Source organism: Bufo bufo, chromosome 5 (genome assembly GCF_905171765.1).
Source record: "Bufo bufo chromosome 5, aBufBuf1.1, whole genome shotgun sequence".
In the NCBI taxonomy this organism is placed as follows: Eukaryota; Metazoa; Chordata; class Amphibia; order Anura; family Bufonidae; genus Bufo; species Bufo bufo.
In genome coordinates, this window is record NC_053393.1 from 177,812,848 (window position 1) to 177,834,935 (window position 22,088).

At 45.1% G+C, this 22,088-nt stretch overlaps 1 protein-coding gene across 4 annotated transcripts in view; it reads right to left on the reverse strand.

The window, feature by feature from the left end:
* Nucleotides 1-22,088, reverse strand: part of SPIRE1 (spire type actin nucleation factor 1) — a 223,965-nt gene that overhangs the window by 78,867 nt on the left and 123,010 nt on the right. For all 4 annotated transcript variants that reach the window (XM_040432593.1, XM_040432592.1, XM_040432591.1 and 1 more), the window contains exon 4: nucleotides 4,328-4,453. In XM_040432593.1, the coding sequence (XP_040288527.1) occupies nucleotides 4,328-4,453 (126 nt within the window). The remainder of the gene's footprint in view (nucleotides 1-4,327; nucleotides 4,454-22,088) is intronic.

Genomic DNA, 22,088 nt, shown 5'->3' on the forward strand with positions numbered 1-22,088 from the left:
CTCTAAAGACCCGACATCCGCTGTACATGTACGACTGATGATAGGAAGGAGTTAAGCTAGCCTTTTATATACAAATATTATAAAATATTACAGACCTACATACAGTGCATTCTGAAAGTCTTCAGACCCCTTCAGTTATTTCACATATTGTTATATTGCAGCCTTGTGCTAAAATAAAAGTTTTTCCCCATTATTTGTCACTCAATACCCTATAATGTGAAGAGAGTATTTTAGAAATCTTGTCTAATTGATTGAAAAGAAAAAACAAAAAATTTGTATTGACATAAGTTTTCAGACCCTTTACTTTTCTGCCATTCTTCTCTGAAGATCCTCTCAAGCTTTGTCAAGTTAGATGGAGACTGTCATGGACAGTCAATTTAAAGTCTTTCCAGAGAAGCCACTCAAGGGCATTCACAGAGTTGTCCCTAAGCAACGCGTATGTTGTCTTGGCTGTGTCGTTAGGGTAATTGTCTTGTTCAAAGATAAACCTAGAGCCAGTCTGGGGTCAAGAGCACTCTGGGTCAGGTTTTCATTAAGAATATCTCTTTACTATGCCTCATTCAGCTTTCCCTCAATTCTGACCAGTATCCCTGTCCAAATCGCTAAAAAACACCTTAAAGCATGATGCTGCCACCACCATGTTTCACTGTAGGGATGGTATTGGGCAGGTGTTGAGCAGTGCCTGGTTTCCTCCAGACATGACGCTTAGCACTGAGGCCAAAAAGTTCAATCTTGATTACATTAGGCCAGAGAATGTTGTTTCTCACAGTCTGAGAGTCCTTCAGCTGCTGTTTTGGAAACTCCGGGCAGGCTTTCATGTGTCTTTTACTGAGGAGAGTCTTCTTTCTGGCCACTCTGCCATAAAGCCCAGATTGGTGTAGTGGTTCAATGATGGTTGACCTTCTGCTAGTTCTTCACATCTGCACATTGGTGTTCTCTCCCAATTATTTAGTTTGGATTAGTGGCCAACTCAATGAAGAGTCCTGGTTGTTCCAACCTTATTCCATTTACGAATTATGGAGGGCACTGTGCTCTTGAGAACTTGAAATACAGCAGAACAGTTTTATACCCTTCTCCAGATCCGTGCCTCCACACAATCCTTTCTTGGAGCTCTACAAGCAGCTCTTTCCTCATCATGGCTCGGTTTTTGCTCTGACATGCTTTGTCAGCTGTGAGATCTTGAACAGACAGGGTAATTTTCAAAAATATCTAAAATTCAGTTTTTACTTTCTCATTATCAGGTACTGAGTGCAGATTGATGAAGGAAAGCTTTATTTTTTTTATTTTTTTTAGCACAAGTCCACCACATAACAAAATGTGAAAACATGAAAGGGTATGAAGACATTCTGAATGTACTGTACATAAGCCAGTTCTAACTGATCAAACGGCACACTTTCTTACAACTAAAATTTGCAAAACAAAAAAAATTTAAATATGAGGAATCAAAATGATTACATGTAACTGCAAGATCTGCCAAAATAGGCTAAACTGCACAAGCTAACCAGTGAGGAGGATACATTTGCTACATTAAAACCTGCTAAATTAGATCATTTTGTTCCTACTGTAGGTGGAAAAAAAACTTTCTTGCTTTAGTGATAATTATTTTCAAAAATCTTTTTTTTTGTTCATGATAATGCAAACGGATCCGTTTTGACTTTACATTGAAAGTCAATGGGAGACGGATCCGTTTGAAAATTGAGCCATACTGTATCAACTTCAAACGGATCCGTCCCCATTGACTTACATTGTAAGTCTGGACGGATCCGTTTGCCTCCGCACGGCCAGGCGGACACCTGAACGCTGCAAGCTGCGTTCAGGTGTCCGCCTGCTGAGCGGAGCGGAGGACAAACGGAGCCAGACTGATGCATTCTGAGCGGATCCGCATCCATTCAGAATGCATTAGGGCTGGACGGATCCGTTCGGGGCCGCTTGTGAGCCCCTTCAAACGGAACTCACAAGCGGAGCCCCGAACGCTAGTGTGAAAGTAGCCTAAATCTTTTGACTTCACTGAGTTTTATAAAACAAACCAATTACAAGTTGAATAAAAAGGAACAAAACCCCAAATCAGAATTCCTGCATGTGAATGGGTAAAGAGGGGGTTAGCAAGCAACGATTCTGGGAACATGCTATGGGGCCAGAAAGGTTAGACCATCTTCCCAAAAAGCTAGTTGTCTAGGCATCATTCATTATTGTTTCTCTAAAGACGGGTGACTGAAGCCATGGGTCTGCTGGGTAAACACTCAAATATTCTAAAAGATTAACAGGTAAAAGGTCTCTTTATTGTAAATCATAATTATCGAAAGAGAAAGACCTGTGGTCTGTCTGCCAGATTACTGCTGACCAGATAAGACATGTTATAGAGGATCGATCAATCATAAAACATTCTGTAGCTCAGTCCTATACCATAAAAAACAAACATTCACATGACTTCAATCTTCTTCCAACACATGTTTATGTACAATGTTATTAACATAGGATATGCTATAAATGTAGGATCCTAGGCAGGTCCAAATTTCACGGAGACCCGTTGATCACAAAATACAACGCTATGGGATGGCATTGAAATTGATCCCTTGGGAGACACCATAGTGTCCCATGATCCCAACAATGAGCCAACATAGTGTCTTTGGGGTCTACTCCAAGCTATGTTGATAGAACTCTGAAAGACTTCAAATGGTATCAGTGTCCGATTTTCTTTTTATGGCTGGGCCACAGTCAGGGTGATCAGTTTAGCTTTTTATTTTTTTTTAACATTTTTTTCCTGTGGTGTGTAATTTTTATAAATATTCAGTAAAGCCACAGAGTTCACGAGGCATCAAAATCTTTTTAATGACATGCACTGTGCTAATTACATATAAACAAGCACAGCGACTGCCAACATTTCTCAAACAAGATATCCAGTGATTACATTTTCATCGGATCCAAAACAGTGTAAATGTCATAGCCATCTACAACCTCCAATTGACCTGATTGCCTACTTGCTTTAGACACAACACTGTGGAGGACATTTTGTAATCCTAATATTTAGACAGCATAATCTTAGTCTAGACCAGGAGTGCACAACCTGATACCTGAAGGCTATACATAGCTCCCCAGTACCATTCTGTATGGCCCTTAAGCCAGTCATGGCACTCCCATATTTTGGGGCTTCTCTGAGTCCACTTCTCCATAGAGGAAATAATGGGATGTTGAGCTGGATACTCATGAATTCGTCTTTGTCCATTACAGTCGTGAAGCACTCGTTCCATAACTCCCATAAATTACAATGGAAAGAGTCATGTTTTCACCACGGCCTCCTAGACACCTCCTCTCTGTAGTGCGAAGAAGGAATTGAAACCCCCATTCTTCTGACAAGTGGAAGTCTCAGAAGAGGAACTCCAACATATGAAACATTATTTTGGTGGAGATTTATTGGCATTTTCTGGGTGGCTCCTTTTAAAAAGTTATTGGCATTTTCAAGTGTTTTTTTGGGGCCTTTTTTATGCAGTTTATAACATGTGCTTAAAGAGATTTTCTTGGACTTGGATATTGAGGACCTTAACCTAGAATGCCCATGAGAAGCCCATAACATCACTGGTGCTGAAGAAAACGTCCTTGTCCTGCCGCTATCAGAGCTAGAGAAATACTCCAATAATACAGGCTAAACGTGTGCAGGGAGTTTATGTCTGGGTTAAGCTCTGAACCCAGACAACCCCTTTAAAGAAGCATTTACACATGCCGACCAAGCAGGCAATTATCGGGAAGCGATACATCCTTCCTGATAACTGCCTGCTGGTCAGTGGAGGTAAAAGTTAGTTAACATGCAACAACCTCCTCCACGGTATGGGGACGAGTGATGGCTACTGCAATCGATTGTACCCAGACAGTTATTCTTTCTAGGCAAACGATCGCTGCTGCCCAGAAATGATGATTTACCTGCCCACATAAACAATGATTATCACCCGACGAATGAGCTTGTTCTTCAGGTGATCTGCAACATCTTTAGATGTTCAGATTATCGGGAATGAGCACTCGTACTAACATTCATTCCCAACAATTGCCCTGTGTAAGCCCTCCAGAGCAGGAAAGTCACAGAACCAATATAATCATAGATATGTTATATCTGGCTGGGTGTTCAAGTTTGAGCAGGGCCCATAACAGGTTTGCTAAAGGGCCCCACATATACACCCCCAGTAGGAGGGACGAGAACGAGAATCACATATGATTGCCCATGGGCAACAGCAAGCAGGTATACTATATTGTATGTTTTAATCATGGTAGAAAAATGTAGAACAGGAATATTTCCATGACTAAACATTACACGGTTACATCTGTGTCATACACTCACCTCTTTAGCACTTTTAATTTTTGACAGGAACATGTGTAACTCCATGGTTTCTGCATACAGTGCCCGGCATACTGCCTGGTAGTGATTGGGGGCTTCGGATGGAGCTGGCAGATGGGAGGCACACACCTATCGGGAGGAATAAAAATATATGTGGTTATCACACAGTTCTAATAATACAGCGTACATTAGAAATTAAAATATATAGCACTCATTCCTTTAATATCAATCAGCACTTACTGTACATTTCTGTAACAGTCCGATATGCTGTATACACAAGGTCAGATACAATTGCACTTAGAAAATTAAATCCTCTTGGACTGTATGTTGAAAGAAGACCTACCACCTCTGCTGAAATAACTGTATTCCCCATGTAATAACAATTCTGGAGCATCTTTTTTATAGCATTGTGTTTTGCTGTTTCTCTGTTATTCCTCCTGGAAATATATGAATACCTTGACAATTTTCCATTTCCAATGTCACTGTAAGCGGGTGACCTGGGCAGCGCCAGGGTGTGTTGGGACACACTGTATTGAGAATGGGAATGCTAACACCCAGCTGTCAATTTATTAATACATTTCTATAAGGAATAAAAGGGGCTTTGAACAATGCCGAGTAAAGATGCTCCAGAATTGTTATTTTATGGGGAATACAAGTATTTGTACTAAAACAGACATGTCAGGAAAGATGACACGCAGAAAGTGATGATCCTCTAGATGTAACGGCAATGCGCCCCATTTATTCTAGATTTGCATATATTAAAATTTGATATTGTTCTATATATTAATGGAATGCACAAGGAGTAATGTCAGTTTTTTTGCGAACCCATTGAAATGAATGGTTCTGCATACGATCCGCATTAAAAAACAGAACGGACACGGAAAGAAAATACGTTCATATGCATAAGCCCCTAAATGTAGGGTTACACTATGTGCCAGGGTTATTGCAGCAGGTTACATTACAGGTTACATCAAGTATCCATGTGGTTATATCGATGTAAGAAGATGTAGGTAGAATAGGAGAGGGATCGCACTTAATAGTACACGGTATCGTTTATAGGCTGTCTACCCAGCATAGCCTTGTTTCAAGTCTACGGTAAGCAGATCCGGCTGGAACAGGCTGCCGGATCCGTCACTGCGGCAGTGGTATTTGTCCAGCTGCTCCTTGGCATATTTGCTGGTTCGGCCGGATCTCCTGTCGGTCCCCCATAGTAGTTGAATGGGGCCAGACGGAATTCAGCAGTGACAGATTTGGACAGGCAGTTCCTGGCCGGATCTTATTACTGCAGATGTGAAACAAGTCATAGTCAGTTTTACTATTTAAAGTGACGGTTACAATAGCAGTGTAGGCTATATCAGTCCATAGCACTTGTGATTACATACACCTTCTTTGGGACTCATTGGCATTTGCAGATGCCATTGGATCTGCAGTCACTTATGTTTATAATTGGTGTTATGTAATATGAAATTAAGTATTTTATTGGGATATTTAAAGGCTCAGATTTTTTCTAGTTTGGTCATTACTAAGGAGATTAATTTATTTTCATTGACTTCTTAGAGGTCAGAGAACAGCATTCTGGTCCTACTCCACTTTCATGTCATTAAGAAAACATTGCTGGCAAATGAATATAGAAGTAATGGCAGCACCAGCCTCACTAAAACACATGAGATCAAACACAATATAGCTATGCTTGGTCAAGCGCAATCATTCACTAGGCCACAGAATCAGAAAAGCATAATGCCCCATGAGAAAATGTGGTGCCGAGGGAGAAAGCAATAAGTTAAGAGAAGCATTAATAACCTGCTGTAATGTATGATTTTCACATTTCAAGAAAATACATGGGCTAAATACACTGGGATGAACTGCAGACAGCTGTTTTGGGGTGATTTTTATTTACTCCTCATCAGCAGAGAGCAGAGAGTACTGGCTTAACTGGCTGAGAGGCCTAGGTCAGGATTTGGGGAATAGAATATTTCCTTATGGAGAGCACCTTAAATGGCGTGATGAGTCTTACAGGCCAGTCAATGTTCCTCTGAAATTCTGGGAAGAGGGTTATGCAAATATGCTACCAGCTGTAATGGTAGCTATCCTTCAATGTTCAAATCTTTAAAAAGCCTTGAGATATGCCTTTGGTAGCATTAGAGGCAGATCTTACTAAGAGATCATTTGCATACCCTCTTCCCAGAATTCCAGAGGAGCGTTGTCCGGCCTATAAGACTCCTCACAGCGTTTTAAAGGGGTGTCCATACTGAAGATATTGTATATATGGAGTAAAAACTTAGGCAGTCTAGACCCACATCAGATTTATCTCAGGAGCTTAGGCTGCATGATAAATGTGCTGCAGAGACAGACATGTTTGGCTAACTCTATACCAACTATTGGTTGGCTTACTTTAATACTGAATTTTATACCAGAATTGTTGGAGCAATTTTTGGAGCTAAATGTTACATTTTAGGCACTGTCCCATTTCCTGCGAAGCCACACTCTTCCCATTAAATCCCACCCCTTTTCAAGTGCGTCGGGAGAAGATTGAATTAACCCTAGTTGTGCCTAATTGCGCCACTATTTAGACATATTCTAGCAGCAAATCTGGGCCATAGTCATCACAACACATCTCATACTCATGCATTAACATGGCAATTCCTATAAATGAGGTGTCAGTTACCTACTACAAGTTATAAATGCCCGCTTTAATCAATTCTATGGCCGCCAGCAGCCTGTCCTAGAATGCGAGCAGGACTGGTTGCCACCACTTGCTGAGCTGCCTGGGAGGTGAGGGGATAGAACCTCACTACACATTACAATAGATGGTAAAAGAATGTTATCCTGCCTACAATTTGTCATCATGGCTGAGCAGCCTGACAGGAATGTGTAAGTATATGCAAGTGGGTGTATAGTGAGGGCCACCGCCTAGGAAGCTTCTGCTAGTGGTGCAACCAGTCCTGCTCACATTCTAGACAAAGGTTGCTGGGCGGCCATTTTAAATCATTCCGGTAGAAAATCTTTAAAACAATCTGTACTAAATACACTCATATACTGCTGACAACTGCTGGTACAATTTACCAGACCACAAACCTAGAAAAACAAGAATTGAATCAAGCCCTGACACAAATATGTCCCATATCCAGCTAAATATAAATGCAATGTTAACCAATACAAAAGGAGAAAAAAGTCTATGATGGATAAAACAGGATATAAAAGAACAGTTTTTAAAGTTCCAAAATGACAATTTTTGATTAATAATGTAAAAGTCAATGCTTTGGACAACCCTCTTTCATTCTTCGGTTCTGAGACACAAAGACGGTCCAACTGTTCTCAGTAGGAGAACTGCAAACTGAGTGCGTTTTTATTCCAACATGGCTAAAGAGTCTGCCTGGCATCCAGAGTATCCTGCGGACTACTGTAAACATTGATGACCGTCCAGAACACAGGACCACGCTTTCCATAGCTATCAGGTCTGGCAAACAGACAGAAGTGCCAACTGGAAGACCTTTCTTAAATAGGTTGTCCCATTGCAACAACGTATCCCCTATCCACAGTATATAGGCTAAGTGTCTGATCGGCAGAGGTCAGTTTGGCCGAGCATGCACGTGTTCTGCATTGGAGAGGGAAGTAAATTGCTTTTAGACTCCTCTAAAAGGGTTGGGCGTGTTGAAATTCAACACGCTCCACCACCCTCTGCCCTATCTGTTGCCGGAGGGATTTTGGACACTACCATACAATTCAGATAGACATCGGTCTGTCAAAATTGGCATGTTTGGCTGACCTTAGTCTAGTGCCTTTCAATACTCTGATACAAGTAAAGTACATTTCTATTCTCTATATAAAGCAAGTGAAGGAACACACTGTTTGCAATGTGGCATGCCCAATATTCTCCATCAAGGCACACACCCAATGTTTTGCAGTCAATTGATCAATGGCATGGGCCTCGTACTGTACACTGCAGACCAATAGTTACAACTGGAATGTTTCACGAGATCACGACATTGATGGCCTGTCCTTACTCGAATGGGACAATGTTGCTATATTGTATAGATAACAGCCTCTAAATATACTGCATTCTGGTGTCAAGACTGCAGTGAACAATGAAGAGGACGGAGCGCTCTCAAGACTCTAAAATCAGTTGATCGGTGAGGGTGCCTAGAGTCAACCCCCACCTAGAGATAGGCCACCAATATTACCATCATGGACTCCACAAATTTTAATATGTATGGCCTAATATCAGGATAGGCCATCAATGTTTGACTGTTGGGGAAAAGAGTGGGAAGACAATCCCCCACTCCCCGAACAACTGTTTCAGAGAATCTCCAGTACCAGAACTACATAGCGCCATCCACTGCTAGTTACCTGCTCTGTCCACTAAGCAATAGAGCTGTGTAGTTCTGGCACTGGAGCTACAAGGTAGCAGCTGATTGGTGGGGGTAAAGGGTGTTAGACCCCATGCCAATCAGATATTGATGGTCTATTCTAAGGATAGGCCATCAATAGTAAAATCCTGAAATACCCCTTTAGGATACTTGCTCACAGGTCCAGGTTTACAAACAGAATTTCAGCACGGATTTTCATGCGGCTCTCTCTGAATTTCTACATCCAAAAGCCGCATGTGGATTTTTATGCAGATTTGCCCCAATCTCAGCCTTTGAATAGCAAAGGGGGAAATCAGCACTGCAGATCCACACAAACAATGGACGTGCTGAAGATATCAAAATCTGCACGGAAAATATACGCAAAGTGTACATGAGATTTGTGTGGACTCATTCACTTTGCTGGTACTGTATTACGCTGCATTTTTTCCACACGAAAATCCACATAGAAAATACATGCATCCTGTGAAGGCACTTTTAAAGTCTTCATGTAGCCCCAACCTTTCAAACTGATATTACAGCATATGTTTCTGCATATTCACAAATCTGGTTTTATCTTGTGTTATGTAAGGAGCAGAAAATTATCTCAAGTGGCTTTGTAGAAATGCAAGGTTCACCAGCCGCATGTAGACATGAGTGTCCACCACACGACATGGTGAGGGAAGGTCTAAATCTCCATGTTCCCAGCGACTCGTGATTCCATTTACCCAGCCACACAGATGATCTCGACCTTGTGATATCTTTCTTAAGTCTCCCTTTTTGTCATGTGAAAACCTGGTATTCTTCAGCTTCAAAGGATGAGAACACTGTTCAAAAATCCAGTACAGACCTTTTTCTCTCCGGTTTTAGAGCAGAAGACCAAAGCGATGGAACCCTGCTGTATAATAGTATCTTTGTGTGATCGTTAACCATTATAGTATTTTACTGATGAACACATTAAAAAAACGAGACAAGAGCTCCTCTGTGCAAGTCATATTATCTGCCACACTTGATCTGTTGCACTTTCTAAGTGCCAAGTCTACTAACAATATACTCCTCTGATAGACCTGCACAAAAATAGCTTTCAGACTGCCTATTTCAGTGAAAAAACAAGATTTTTCAGGAATACAATACTAATGGCCTATCCTCACAGGGTAGACTATCATGATTAGATTATATGGGTTCAACTCCGGCATCTCCACCGATCAGCTGAATGAAGGGACAGTGATTTAGCGCAGGCCACATCCCTTGTTTACCAGGAACAGCTCCAGACTTTTAGTAGTGGCTGTGCCTGGTACTGCAGCTCAGTCCCACTCACTTGCAAGTTAGGGCACATGCACACAAACGTATGCCGCCTGTGCTATGCATTAGGGACAGCAAATTGCGGTCCCCAATGCACGGGCACCCTCCGTGTGGCCTGTACTGACAGATGCAGACCCATGCAACTTAAATAGTTCCACGATCCGTCCGCACTGTATCTTCTGGATTGCATGGGTCCGCATCCGTGATATGGTGCGCAGATGGCCGGTGTCCATATATTGCAGACCGCAATTCAGGCACATCTTGCCCATGTTCATGTGCATGAGCACTTAAAGAGGTTGTGCGGTGCAAATATCAATATCAGATTAGTGGGGGTCCAACTCCCGGCGCCCCCCACTAATCAGCTGTTTGAAGCGGTAGCGGCGCTTGTGGGAGTGCTGCTTTGGCTTCAAAATGACCTGCACGTTGTCTCCTTTGTAGAGGAGATGCAGTTTAATTAGAATTGCTTGGCCCATTCAAGTGAACGGGATGAGCAGAACCCCTGCACAACCCCTTCAAGCTATCACTATATAATGGGAGCACAACACTGAGGTAGATTCTTCATATGAACGATCCCAAAGGACCCCAATGACCAATAATGGGATGACTTGGGGTTCAACTGAGATTTCTTTCACTGGCATCAAGAACAGTACTACTCTACCCATTGTAATAGAATTGGGCAGGAGCTGGAGAGTGCTCAGCAGAACTCAACATGAAAACACCCGAGTCTGAGTCTTGATGAGGAGATTTACCTTTCCTTACACAAAGGCCGAATGCACACGGCCGTGTTCTGCGGCCGAGAGCGGTCCGTGGTATGCCGGGCTGGATTCTACTGTACAGCAGCGGCGGCATGAAGCGCACGGCGTCATAGCAACCAATGACGCTGTGCGCTCCTGCTCCGAATAGGAATCCAGCCCGGGCATACCACGGACTGCTCTCGGCCGCAGAACACGGCCGTGTGCATTCGGCCTTTGTGTAAGGAAAGGTAAATCTCCTCATCAAGACTCAGACTCGGGTCTTTTCATGTTGAGTTCTGCTGAGCACTCTCCAGCTCCTGCCCAGTCTGTTCACTTTTATTTCTTACTCACAAAAGGTGTAACAATATAGAAAAGGGGCCGGCCCGTCACCCGACCACTTCCTTCATGGAACAAGGATGCAGGAAGTGATGACATAGGAAGACAAGACACCATCATTTAGAATAACCTAGCCAGCTAACAAACACATGTATACAATAATCTACCATTACCACTGGAGTTAATTTTATCCAGCCTTGCTCAGTGATCAATGCTAGATAAAGTTACTATGATCCTCATGCATGTTTATTTACAGGACAACGTCATTATCTCCAGCGGCTGATCAGGCGCATTAGAGACAACAAACGCACGTTCCTTTCATATATTGTTCTCCTAAGGCTACTTTCACAGCTGCGTTAGGTGCGGATCCATCTGGTATCTGCACAGACGGATCCGCACTTATAATGCAAACTCTTGCATCCGTTCAGAACGGATCCGTTTGCATTACCATGAACAAAAAAAAACGGATCCGTTTTGACTTACATTGAAAGTCAATGGGAGGCGGATGCGTTTTCAATTGCACCATATTGTGTCAGTGAAAACGGATCCGTCCCCATTGACTTACAGCGTTTTGGTGTCCGCCTCCAGAGCGGAATGGAGACTGATCGGAGGCAAACTGATGCATTCTGAGCGGATCCTTATCCATTCAGAATGCATTGGGGCTAAACTGATCCGTTTTGGGCTGCTTGTGAGAGCCCTGAAACGGATCTCACAGGTGGACCCAGAAACGCCAGTGTGAAAGTAGCCTTATAAATGCATCCACGCCAATCCAATAAATCTGCGTCTTGCGCGGGGGCCCTAGCCGGCGTCCATACATCAGCCAACAAAACACTGCTCTGCTGAACACATCAGTCTCCCCGGCCCACAGCCCAGTGCTTAGAACATGGACCATTCGCCGACTGAGACCTCTGCACCCAGCAGCTGTGACAGGACATACACGGGAAGATATCCACTCCAATGGTTTACCCTGACACTGAGAGACATGATGACCATACACAATATATTAAATACACATCCTAATAAAATTTCCACAACACCATCAAACATGCTGCGCCTCCAAAAGTTAGATATGAACATAGCTGTGCAACACAGCACTTGGGGTTTTGGCACAGAATTCAGTTACATAATTTCCTTCTATTAAATTACATATCGGTACACGATTAATGTAGTTATGTAATAAACACTGACTACTTGTAACCCAGTACAGGAAGATGAATTCTGGTATTTGACTATAATCACATGAGGAAGTAGAACCAAAATGGCCTGCGGGCAGAAAGTCATCATCTAAGAATTGTATTCACTTGTGACGTTGATGCAGGAGATGTACTGAAAGGTGCGCAAGTCCTGCAAATAAATTAGGGTGATGTACCAGACACCTTCTACAAACTGTAATTTATTTGGCATTTTATTTATGGAAACAAGCTTCTCAAATGACATGCACACGAGGGCTTGTTCACGTCTGCATTAACCTTTCTGTCAGAGGAACCGAAAAACAGGAAAAGATCGAGGAAATGACAGAAATGGAACACAGTCCCTTTTTACCCATTGATTCCAAAAAAAGAAAACCCTGAAAAATCCATTCCATCATGTATTCATTATTTTTGGCGGAAAGGTCCTGCAGACAGGACTTTTTCTCCCGCCAAAAACAGTGAAAACCTAGCAGTGTGGACGCTAACAGCGTAACTGATGCTCAACAACGGCCATTTACACAAATAGAAATTAAAATACACATTTTTCAGTTTTTCCTCTGACTATAAGGGTTCATTCACACGACCGTATGGCTTTTTCAGTGTTTTGCGGGCCATTTTTAACGGTTCAGTTTTTTGTTTCCGTTGTGTTTCTGTTTCCTTTCCGTTTTTCCGTATGCCATATACAGTATACAGTAATTACATAGAAAAAATTGGGCTGGACATAATATTTTCAATACATGGTTCCGCAAAACTGGAACGGATACGGAAGACATACGGAGTACATTTTTGCGGACCCATTGACTTGAATGGAGCCACGGAACGTGATTTGTGGGCAATAATAGGACAAGTTCTATCTTTGAACGGATCTGAAAAACGGAAATACGGAAACGGAATGCACACGGAGACACTTTAGTTTTTTTAAATTTATTTATTTTTTGCTGACCCATTGAAATGAATGGTTCAGTATAAGTAATGCATACTGAACGCAAAAAACGTTCGTGTGCATGAGCGCTAAGGGAGAAGTCCACGTAGATGTGAACAAAGCCTCAGGACAGAAACAACACCTTGGACTACAATCAAAGAGAAATGTCTACCACTTTCTGGTGTTTTTACACTAAAGTGTCCCAGAAAGCAATACAAACACAAATAGAAAATGCAGATAACAAGACTGGAGTACACTCTGTACAGCGGAGTCCTTAAAGGGGATGTGTCACTGGCATTAATTATGTAGGGAAAGTTAATACAAGGCACTTACTAATGTATTGTTATTAACCGTATTGCTTCCTTTGCTGGCTTTATTAATTTTTCTATCACATTATACACTGCTGGTTTCCATGGTTATGACCACCCTGCAATCCATCAGTGGAGGTCATGTTTGCACAAGTCTATGTGTAGTCCCATGGTCCTGGCCACAAGAGAGGCTGATGCATTTTCCTATAGTGTGTAAACACGACCACCACTGATGGATTTCAGGGTGGTCGTAACCATGGAAACCAGCAGTGTATAAGTGATGGAAAAATGAATCCAGCCAGCAAAGGAAGCGATATGGTCAATCACAATACATGAGTAGAGTTGAGCGAACACCTGGATGTTCGGGTTCGAGAAGTTCGGCCGAACATCCCGGAAATGTTCGGGTTCGGGATCCAAACCCGACCTTCGTCCCGAACCCGAACCCCATTGAAGTCAATGGGGACCCGAACTTTTGGGCACTAAAAAGGCTGTAAAACAGAGCAGGAAAGAGCTAGAGGGCTGCAAAAGGAAGCAACATGTAGGTAAATCCCCGGCAAACAAATGTGGATAGGGAAATGAATTAAAATAAAAATTAAAAAAATAAAAATTAACCAATATCAATTGGACAGAGGTCCCATAGCAGAGAATCTGGCTTCACGTCAGCAGAGAATCAGTCTCTTCATGCCATAGCAAAGAATCTGGCTTCATGTCAGCAGAGAATCAGTCTCTTCATGCCATAGCAGAGAATCTGGCCTTATGTCAGCACAGAATCTGGCTTCATGTCATAGCAGAGAATCAGGCTTCACGTCACCCACCACTGGAACAGGCCACTGTCACACATTTAGGCCCCGGCACCCAGACAGAGGAGAGAGGTCCCGTAACAGAGAATCTGGCCTTATGTCAGCACAGAATCTGTCTTCATGTCATAGCAGAGAATCAGGCTTCACGTCACCCACCACTGGAACAGGCCACTGTCACATATTTAGGCCCCAGCACCCAGACAGAGAGAGGTCCCGTAACAGAGAATCTGGCCTTATGTCAGCACAGAATCTGTCTTCATGTCATAGCAGAGAATCAGGCTTCACGTCACCCACCACTGGAACAGGCCACTGTCACACATTTAGGCCCCGGCAACCAGGCAGAGGAGAGGTTCATTCAACTTTGGGTTGCCCCGCAATATAATGGTAAAATGAAAATAAAAATAGTATTGAATGAGGAAGTGCCCTGGAGTAGAATAATATATTGTTAAGGGGAGGTAGTTAATATCTAATCTGCACAAGGGATGGACAGGTCCTGTGGGATTCATGCCTGGTTCATTTTTATGAACGTCAGCTTGTCCAGATTGGCTGTAGACAGGCGGCTGCGTTTGTCTGTAATGACGCCCCCTGCAGTGCTGAATACACGTTCAGACAAAACACTGGCCGCCGGGCAGGCCAGCACCTCCAAGGCATAAAAGGCTAGCTCTGGCCACGTGGACAATTTGGAGACCCAGAAGTTGAATGGGGCCGAACCATCAGTCAGTACGTGGAGGGGTGTGCACAGGTACTGTTCCACCATGTTAGTGAAATGTTGCCTCCTGCTAACACGTTCCGTATCAGGTGGTGGTGCAGTTAGCTGTGGTGTGGTGACAAAACTTTTCCACATCTCTGCCATGCTAACCCTGCCCTCAGAAGAGCTGGCCGTGACACAGCTGCGTTGGCCACCTCTTGCTCCTCCTCTGCCTTCGCCTTGGGCTTCCACTGGTTCCCCTGTGACATTTGGGAATGCTCTCAGTAGCGCGTCTACCAACGGGCACTTGTACTCGCGCATCTTCCTATCACGCTCCAGTGTAGGAAGTAAGGTGGGCACATTGTCTTTGTACCGGGGATCCAGCAGGGTGGCAACCCAGTAGTCCGCACACGTTAAAATGTGGGCAACTCTGCTGTCGTTGCGCAGGCACTGCAGCATGTAGTCGCTCATGTGTGCCAGGCTGCCCAGAGGTAAGGACAAGCTGTCCTCTGTGGGAGGCGTATAGTCATCGTCCTGTGTTTCCCCCCAGCCACGACCAGTGATGGGCCCGAGCTGCTTTGGGTGCCACCCCGCTGTGAACATGCTTCATCCTCATCCTCATCCTCCTCCACCTCCTCCTCATGTAGTGGGCCCTGTCTGGCCACATTTGTACCTGGCCTCTGGTGTTGCAAAAAACCTCCCTCTGAGTCACTTCGAAGAGACTGGCCTGAAAGTGCTAAAAATGACCCCTCTTCCTCCTCTTCCTCCTGGGCCACCTCCTCTTCCATCATCGCCCTAAGTGTTTTCTCAAGGAGACATAGAAGTGGTATTGTAACGCTGATAACGGCGTTATCGCCACTGGCCATGTTGGTGGAGTACTCGAAACAGCGCAACAGGGCACACAGGTCTCGCATGGAGGCCCAGTCATTGGTGGTGAAGTGGGTCTGATCCGCAGTGGGACTGACCCGTGCGTGCTGCAGCTGAAACTCCACTATGGCCTGCTGCTGCTCGCACAGTCTGTCCAGCATATGCAAGGTGGAGTTCCACCTGGTGGGCACGTCGCATATAAGGCGGTGAGCGGGAAGGCCGAAGTTACGCTGTAGCGCAGACAGGCGAGCAGCGGCAGGGTGTGAACGCCGGAAGCGCGAACAGACGGCCCGCACTTTATGCAGCAGCTCTGACATGTCGGGGTAGTTGCGAATGAACTTCTGCACCACCAAATTCAGCACATGCGCCAGGCAAGGGATGTGCGTCAAACCGCCTAGTCCCAGAGCTGCAACGAGATTTCGCCCATTATCGCACACCACCAGGCTGGGCTTGAGGCTCACCGGCAGCAACCACTCGTCGGTCTGTTGTTCTATACCCCGCCACAACTCCTGTGCGGTGTGGGGCCTGTCCCCCAAACATATGAGTTTCAGAACGGCCTGCTGACGTTTACCCCGGGCTGTGCTGAAGTTGGTGGTGAAGGTGTGTGGCTGACTGGATGAGCAGGTGGAAGAAGAGGAGGAGGAAGCTGAGTAGGAGGAGGAGGAGACAGGAGGCAAAGAATGTTGCCCTGCGATCCTTGGCGGCGGAAGGACGTGCGCCAAACAGCTCTCCGCCTGGGGCCCAGCCGCCACTACATTTACCCAGTGTGCAGTTAGGGAGATATAGCGTCCCTGGCCGTGCTTACTGGTTCACGCATCTGTGGTTAGGTGGACCTTGCCACAGATGGCGTTGCGCAGTGCACACTTGATTTTATCCGACACTTGGTTGTGCAGGGAAGGCACGGCTCTCTTGGAGAAGTAGTGCCGGCTGGGAACAACATACTGTGGGAAAGCAAGCGACATGAGCTGTTTGAAGCTGTGTGTGTCCACCAGCCTAAATGACAGCATTTCATAGGCCAGTAGTTTAGAAATGCTGGCATTCAGGGCCAGGGATCGAGGGTGGCTAGGTGGGAATTTACGCTTTCTCTCAAATGTTTGTGAGATGGAGAGCTGAACGCTGCCGTGTGACATGGTTGAGATGCTTGGTGACGCAGGTGGTGGTGTTGGTGGTACATCCCATGTTTGCTGGGCGGCAGGTGCCAACGTTCCTCCAGAGGCGGAGGAAGAGGCCGAGGTGGCGGCAGCAGCAGAAGAGGTAGCAGGGGGAGCCTGAGTGAGTTCCTTGTTTTTAAGGTGTTTACTCCACTGCAGTTCATGCTTTGCATGCAGGTGCCTGGTCATGCAGGTTGTGCTAAGGTTCAGAACGTTAATGCCTCGCTTCAGGCTCTGATGGCACAGCGTGCAAACCACTCGGGTCTTGTCGTCAGCACATTGTTTGAAGAAGTGCCATGCCAGGGAACTCCTTGAAGCTGCCTTTGGAGTGCTCGGTCCCAGATGGCGGCGGTCAGTAGCAGGCGGAGTCTCTTGGCGGCGGGTGTTCTGATTTTGCCCACTGCTCCCTCTTTTGCTACGCTGTTGGCTCGGTCTCACCACTGCCTCTTCCTCCGAACTGTGAAAGTCAGTGGCACGACCTTCATTCCATGTGGGGTCTAGGACCTCATCGTCCCCTGCATCATCTTCCACCCAGTCTTGACCCCTGACCTCCTGTTCAGTCTGCACACTGCAGAAAGACGCAGCAGTTGGCACCTGTGTTTCGTCATCAGCAGAGACGTGCTGAGGTGGTATTCCCATGTCCTCATCATCAGGAAAAATAAGTGGTTGTGCGTTAGTGCATTCTATCTCTTCCACCCCTGGGGAAGGGCTAGGTGGATGCCCTTGGGAAACCCTGGCAGCAGAGTCTTCAAACAGCATAAGAGACTGCTGCATAACTTGAGGCTCAGACAGTTTCCCTGATATGCATGGGGGTGATGTGACAGACCGATAGGCTTGGTTTTCATGCGCCATCTGTGCGCTTTCTGCAGAAGACTGGGTGGGAGATAATGTGAACGTGCTGGATCCACTGTCGGCCACCCAATTGACTAATGCCTGTACCTGCTCAGGCCTTACCATCCTTAGAACGGCATTGGGCCCCACCAAATATCGCTGTAAATTCTGCTGGCTACTGGGACCTGAGGTAGTTGGTACACTAGGACGTGTGGCTGTGTCAGAACGGCCACGTCCTCTCCCAGCACCAGAGGGTCTACTAACACCACCACGACCATGTCCACGTCCGCGTCCCTTATTAGATGTTTTCCTCATTGTTCCTGTTCACCACAATTTTGAGAATGGCAAATTTGGGAATAGTTTTTCAACCCAGAACAAAAAGTGTGCTTTTACGGTCACTACAAATAACTTGACCAGCTAAAACAGTAGAGATTTGGTTAATAGAATGTGAGGCCTGTTTTTTTTTGCGCTGTGTGACAGGTATAGGTTTAATCACAGAATCAGATTCTATCAGCACGCTAGCGTGTGTGTTAGGTTTTTCTGAATGACACTATCACACTTCAATGTAAGATATTCTTTTTGGGATAGATTTCAAGTAGGCCTCAAATACAGAAACTAGTTATTTTGAGAATGGCAAATTTGGGAATGTTTTTCAACCCAGAAAAAAAAGTGTGCTTTTACGGTCACTACAAATAACTTGACCAGCTAAAACAGTACAGATTTGGTTGAATAGAAATGTCAGGTCTATTTTTTAGGCACTGGGTGACAGGCTCAACTTGCCCCTGATGTAATATATGGCCAAAAAATAACCACACTGTTGATGGTTAAATGCACTTGGGTGACACAGGCTCAGCTGCAGCTGATGTAGTATATGGCCAAAAAATAATCAGACTGTTGATGGTTAAATGCACTTCGGTGACACAGGCTCAGCCTGCAGCTGATGTAGTATATCGCCAAAAAATAACCAGACTGTTGATGGTTAAATGCACTTCGGTGACACAGGCTCAGCCTGCAGCTGATGTAGGATATAGCACAAAATAACCACACTATCGATGGTTAAATACACTTGGTGATAGCTTGTGCTGGCGCACCACAAGTCACAAAATGGCCGCCGATCACCCCAGAAAAAAAGTGATCTAAAAACGCTCTGGGCAGCCTCAAAAAAGTGAGCAAGTCAATATAGCACTTCAATGATCCACAGCTGGATCGATCACAGAATGAAGTCTTTTGGAGGAGTTAATCTGCCTAATCTCGCCCTAACGTCGCAGCTGCAACCTCTCCCTACGCTTGATCAGCAGAGTGACGTGCGCGCTACGTGACTCCAGCTTAAATAGAGGCTGGGTCACATGGTGCACTGGCCAATCACAGCCATACCAATAGTAGGCAAGGCTGTGATGGCCTCTTGGGGCAAGTAGTATGCTGCTTGTTGATTGGCTGCTTTGCAGCCTTTCAAAAAGCGCCAAGAAAGCGCCGAACACCGAACCCAACCCGGACTTTTACGAAAATGTTCGGGTTCGGGTCCGTGTCACGGACACCCCAAAATTCGGTAAAACCCGAACTATACAGTTCGGGTTCGCTCATCCCTATCACATTGAGTAGGCCCCTTTCACACGGGCGAGATTTCCACGCGGGTGCAATGTGTGAGGTGAACGCATTGCACCCGCACTGAATCCAGACCCATTCATTTCTATGGGCTGTGCACATGAGCGGTGATTTTCACGCCTCACTTGTGCGTTGCGTGAAAATCGCAGCATGCTCTACTTTGTGCATTTTTCACGTAACGCAGGCCCATAGAAATGGTTGCGTGAAATCGCAAACATCCGCAAGCAAGTGCGGAGGCGGCGATTTTCACGCACGGTTGCTAGGTGACGATCGGGTGGGGACCCTGAAATAAGGGAAAAAATAATAATGGGGGGGGATCATTATTATTTCCCCTTATAATATGGTTATAAGTGAAAATAATAGCATTCTGAATACAGAATGCATAGTAAAATAGTGCTGAAGGGGTTAAAAAAAATTAAAAATTATTTAACTCACCTTAATCCACTTGTTCGCGCAGTCGGCATCTCTTCTGTCTTGGTCTGTGAGGAATAGGAACTTTGATGACGTCACTACGTTCATCACATGGTACGTCACATGATCCATTACCATGGTAAAAGATCATGTGATGGACCATGTGATGAGCGCAGTGACGTCATCAAATGTCCTTTTCCTCACAGATGAAGACAGAAGGATTAAGGTGAGTTAATTTTTTTTATTATTTTTTTTTTAACCCCTCCAGCCCTATTTTACTATGCATTCTGTACCATGTTATAAGGGAAAATAAGGGAAAATAATACAATCTACACAACCTTGAGCCCAAACCTGAACTTCTGTGAAGAAGTTCGGGTCTGGGTACCACAGTCAGTTTTTTATCACGCGCGTGCAAAACACATTGCACACGCGCGATAAAAACTGAACAACGGAACGCAAAACTGACTGCAATTGCGTACCTACTCGCGCGGGTTTGCCGCAATGCACCGGTACGCATCTGGACACGCTCGTCTGCAAGGGGCCTAAGTGCCTTGTATTATCTTTCTCTAAATGATAAATGACACTTGCTGATGTGAGACAACCCCTTTAATCCAGGCAAAATAGCGCATACACTGCATTTCCCCTCCTGAAGGGAACCTGTCACCAGTTCTGTGTTTTGCCTCATCTCATTCGCAGAATCACATACGCATTAAAGGGAACCTGTCATCAACTTTATGCAGTCCATATTAATGGCAGCATAAAGTAGAGACAGGTGAGTTGATTTCTGCGGTCTGTCATTTATACGTTAAAAGTAAGTGGTTGCCGAGAACCAACATCACAATCATTGCAGACTGGGCCTGGAAAAGAGTCCCGGCCACCTGAGAAGAGTCCTGGTTACTCATGAATTCCTGCTCTCCCGCCCACCTGCTGATGACTGACCGTCTTCTACCTAGTTTTCTCCCTTTCTCTCTAGGAGAGAACTGCCAGTCATCAGCAGATGGGTGAGAGAGCAGGAGATTATGGATAACCAGGACTCTTCTCAGGGAGATTTGACTCTTTTCAAGGCCTGTTCTGCAATGATTGATGCTGGTTCTCAGCAACCACTTACTTTTAGCTCATGAGTGACAGACCGCTGACATCAGCATTTCTGTCACTAATTTATGCTGCCCTCAGTCAGGTCAGCATAAAGCTGATGACAGGTTCCCTTTAAGCAATTTTCTGTGGACTGGCCAACAATCAAATGTTTATAGGGAGGTCCGGAATCTCCCCCAACAGGAAAAAAAAAAAAGATTGTTTGCATTTTGAATTTTAATGTCGATCCTTATGTTTCCACGGTGATAAGCCATGCATAGGGTAGCCACTTTCATAACACCAAAAAGGAGGAAATCACCCCCCCAAAGGACATCATACCCGGGACAGTGGGGATCTACAACAGAAATCATTGCTTTACTTACCAAACTTGGTGCCTACTTGTGATATTTAACTCCTTTCCTCGCTGCCTTTAAGAGATTGCTATTGGCCACGATATACATACAGTACTAGCTGCAGGACCCCCGGATATTACTGTCTGCAGGACCCCCAGACATCACCGACTACAGGACTCCCAGGCATCACTGGATACAGGTCCCCCATTCAGTACTCATTACAAGACCCCCAAACAGTACTGCCTACAGGACCCCTCGACATCTGGCCACCCTAGTTGCAACTGAGGCGGATGTCCGGCTACAGGCTGGACAGTTCGGCTTCCTGGCACCTGGACCTGTTATTTCAGGATATCAGAGAACTACTACTCCCACCATATCCAAGCTGTTATTCTAGGCTGTCAGAGAAGAAAACTACAACTCAACATGTACACACTGTTACTGTAGAATATCAGAGGAGAGGACTCCTGGCATGTCCTTGGCTCTGTAGAAGCACTGAACACATAACATTTACTCTTTCTTCTCTTCCATACAAAACTCTGCCCCTCCTGTCACATAACATCACAGGCCCTTCACCACCTCTTCTCTCCACTGCTGGTCTCCACCCCCTCCTGCACTGATCACAACAGTGACATCATCACAGGCCCTTCACCACCTCTTCTCTCCACTGCTAGTCTCCACCCCCTCCTGCACTGATCACAACAGTGACATCATCACAGGCCCTTCACCACCTCTTCTCTCCACTGCTGATCTCCACCCCCTCCTGCACTGATCACAACAGTGACATCATCACAGGCTCTTCACCACCTCTTCTCTCCACTGCTGGTCTCCACCCCCTCCTGCACTGATCACAACAGT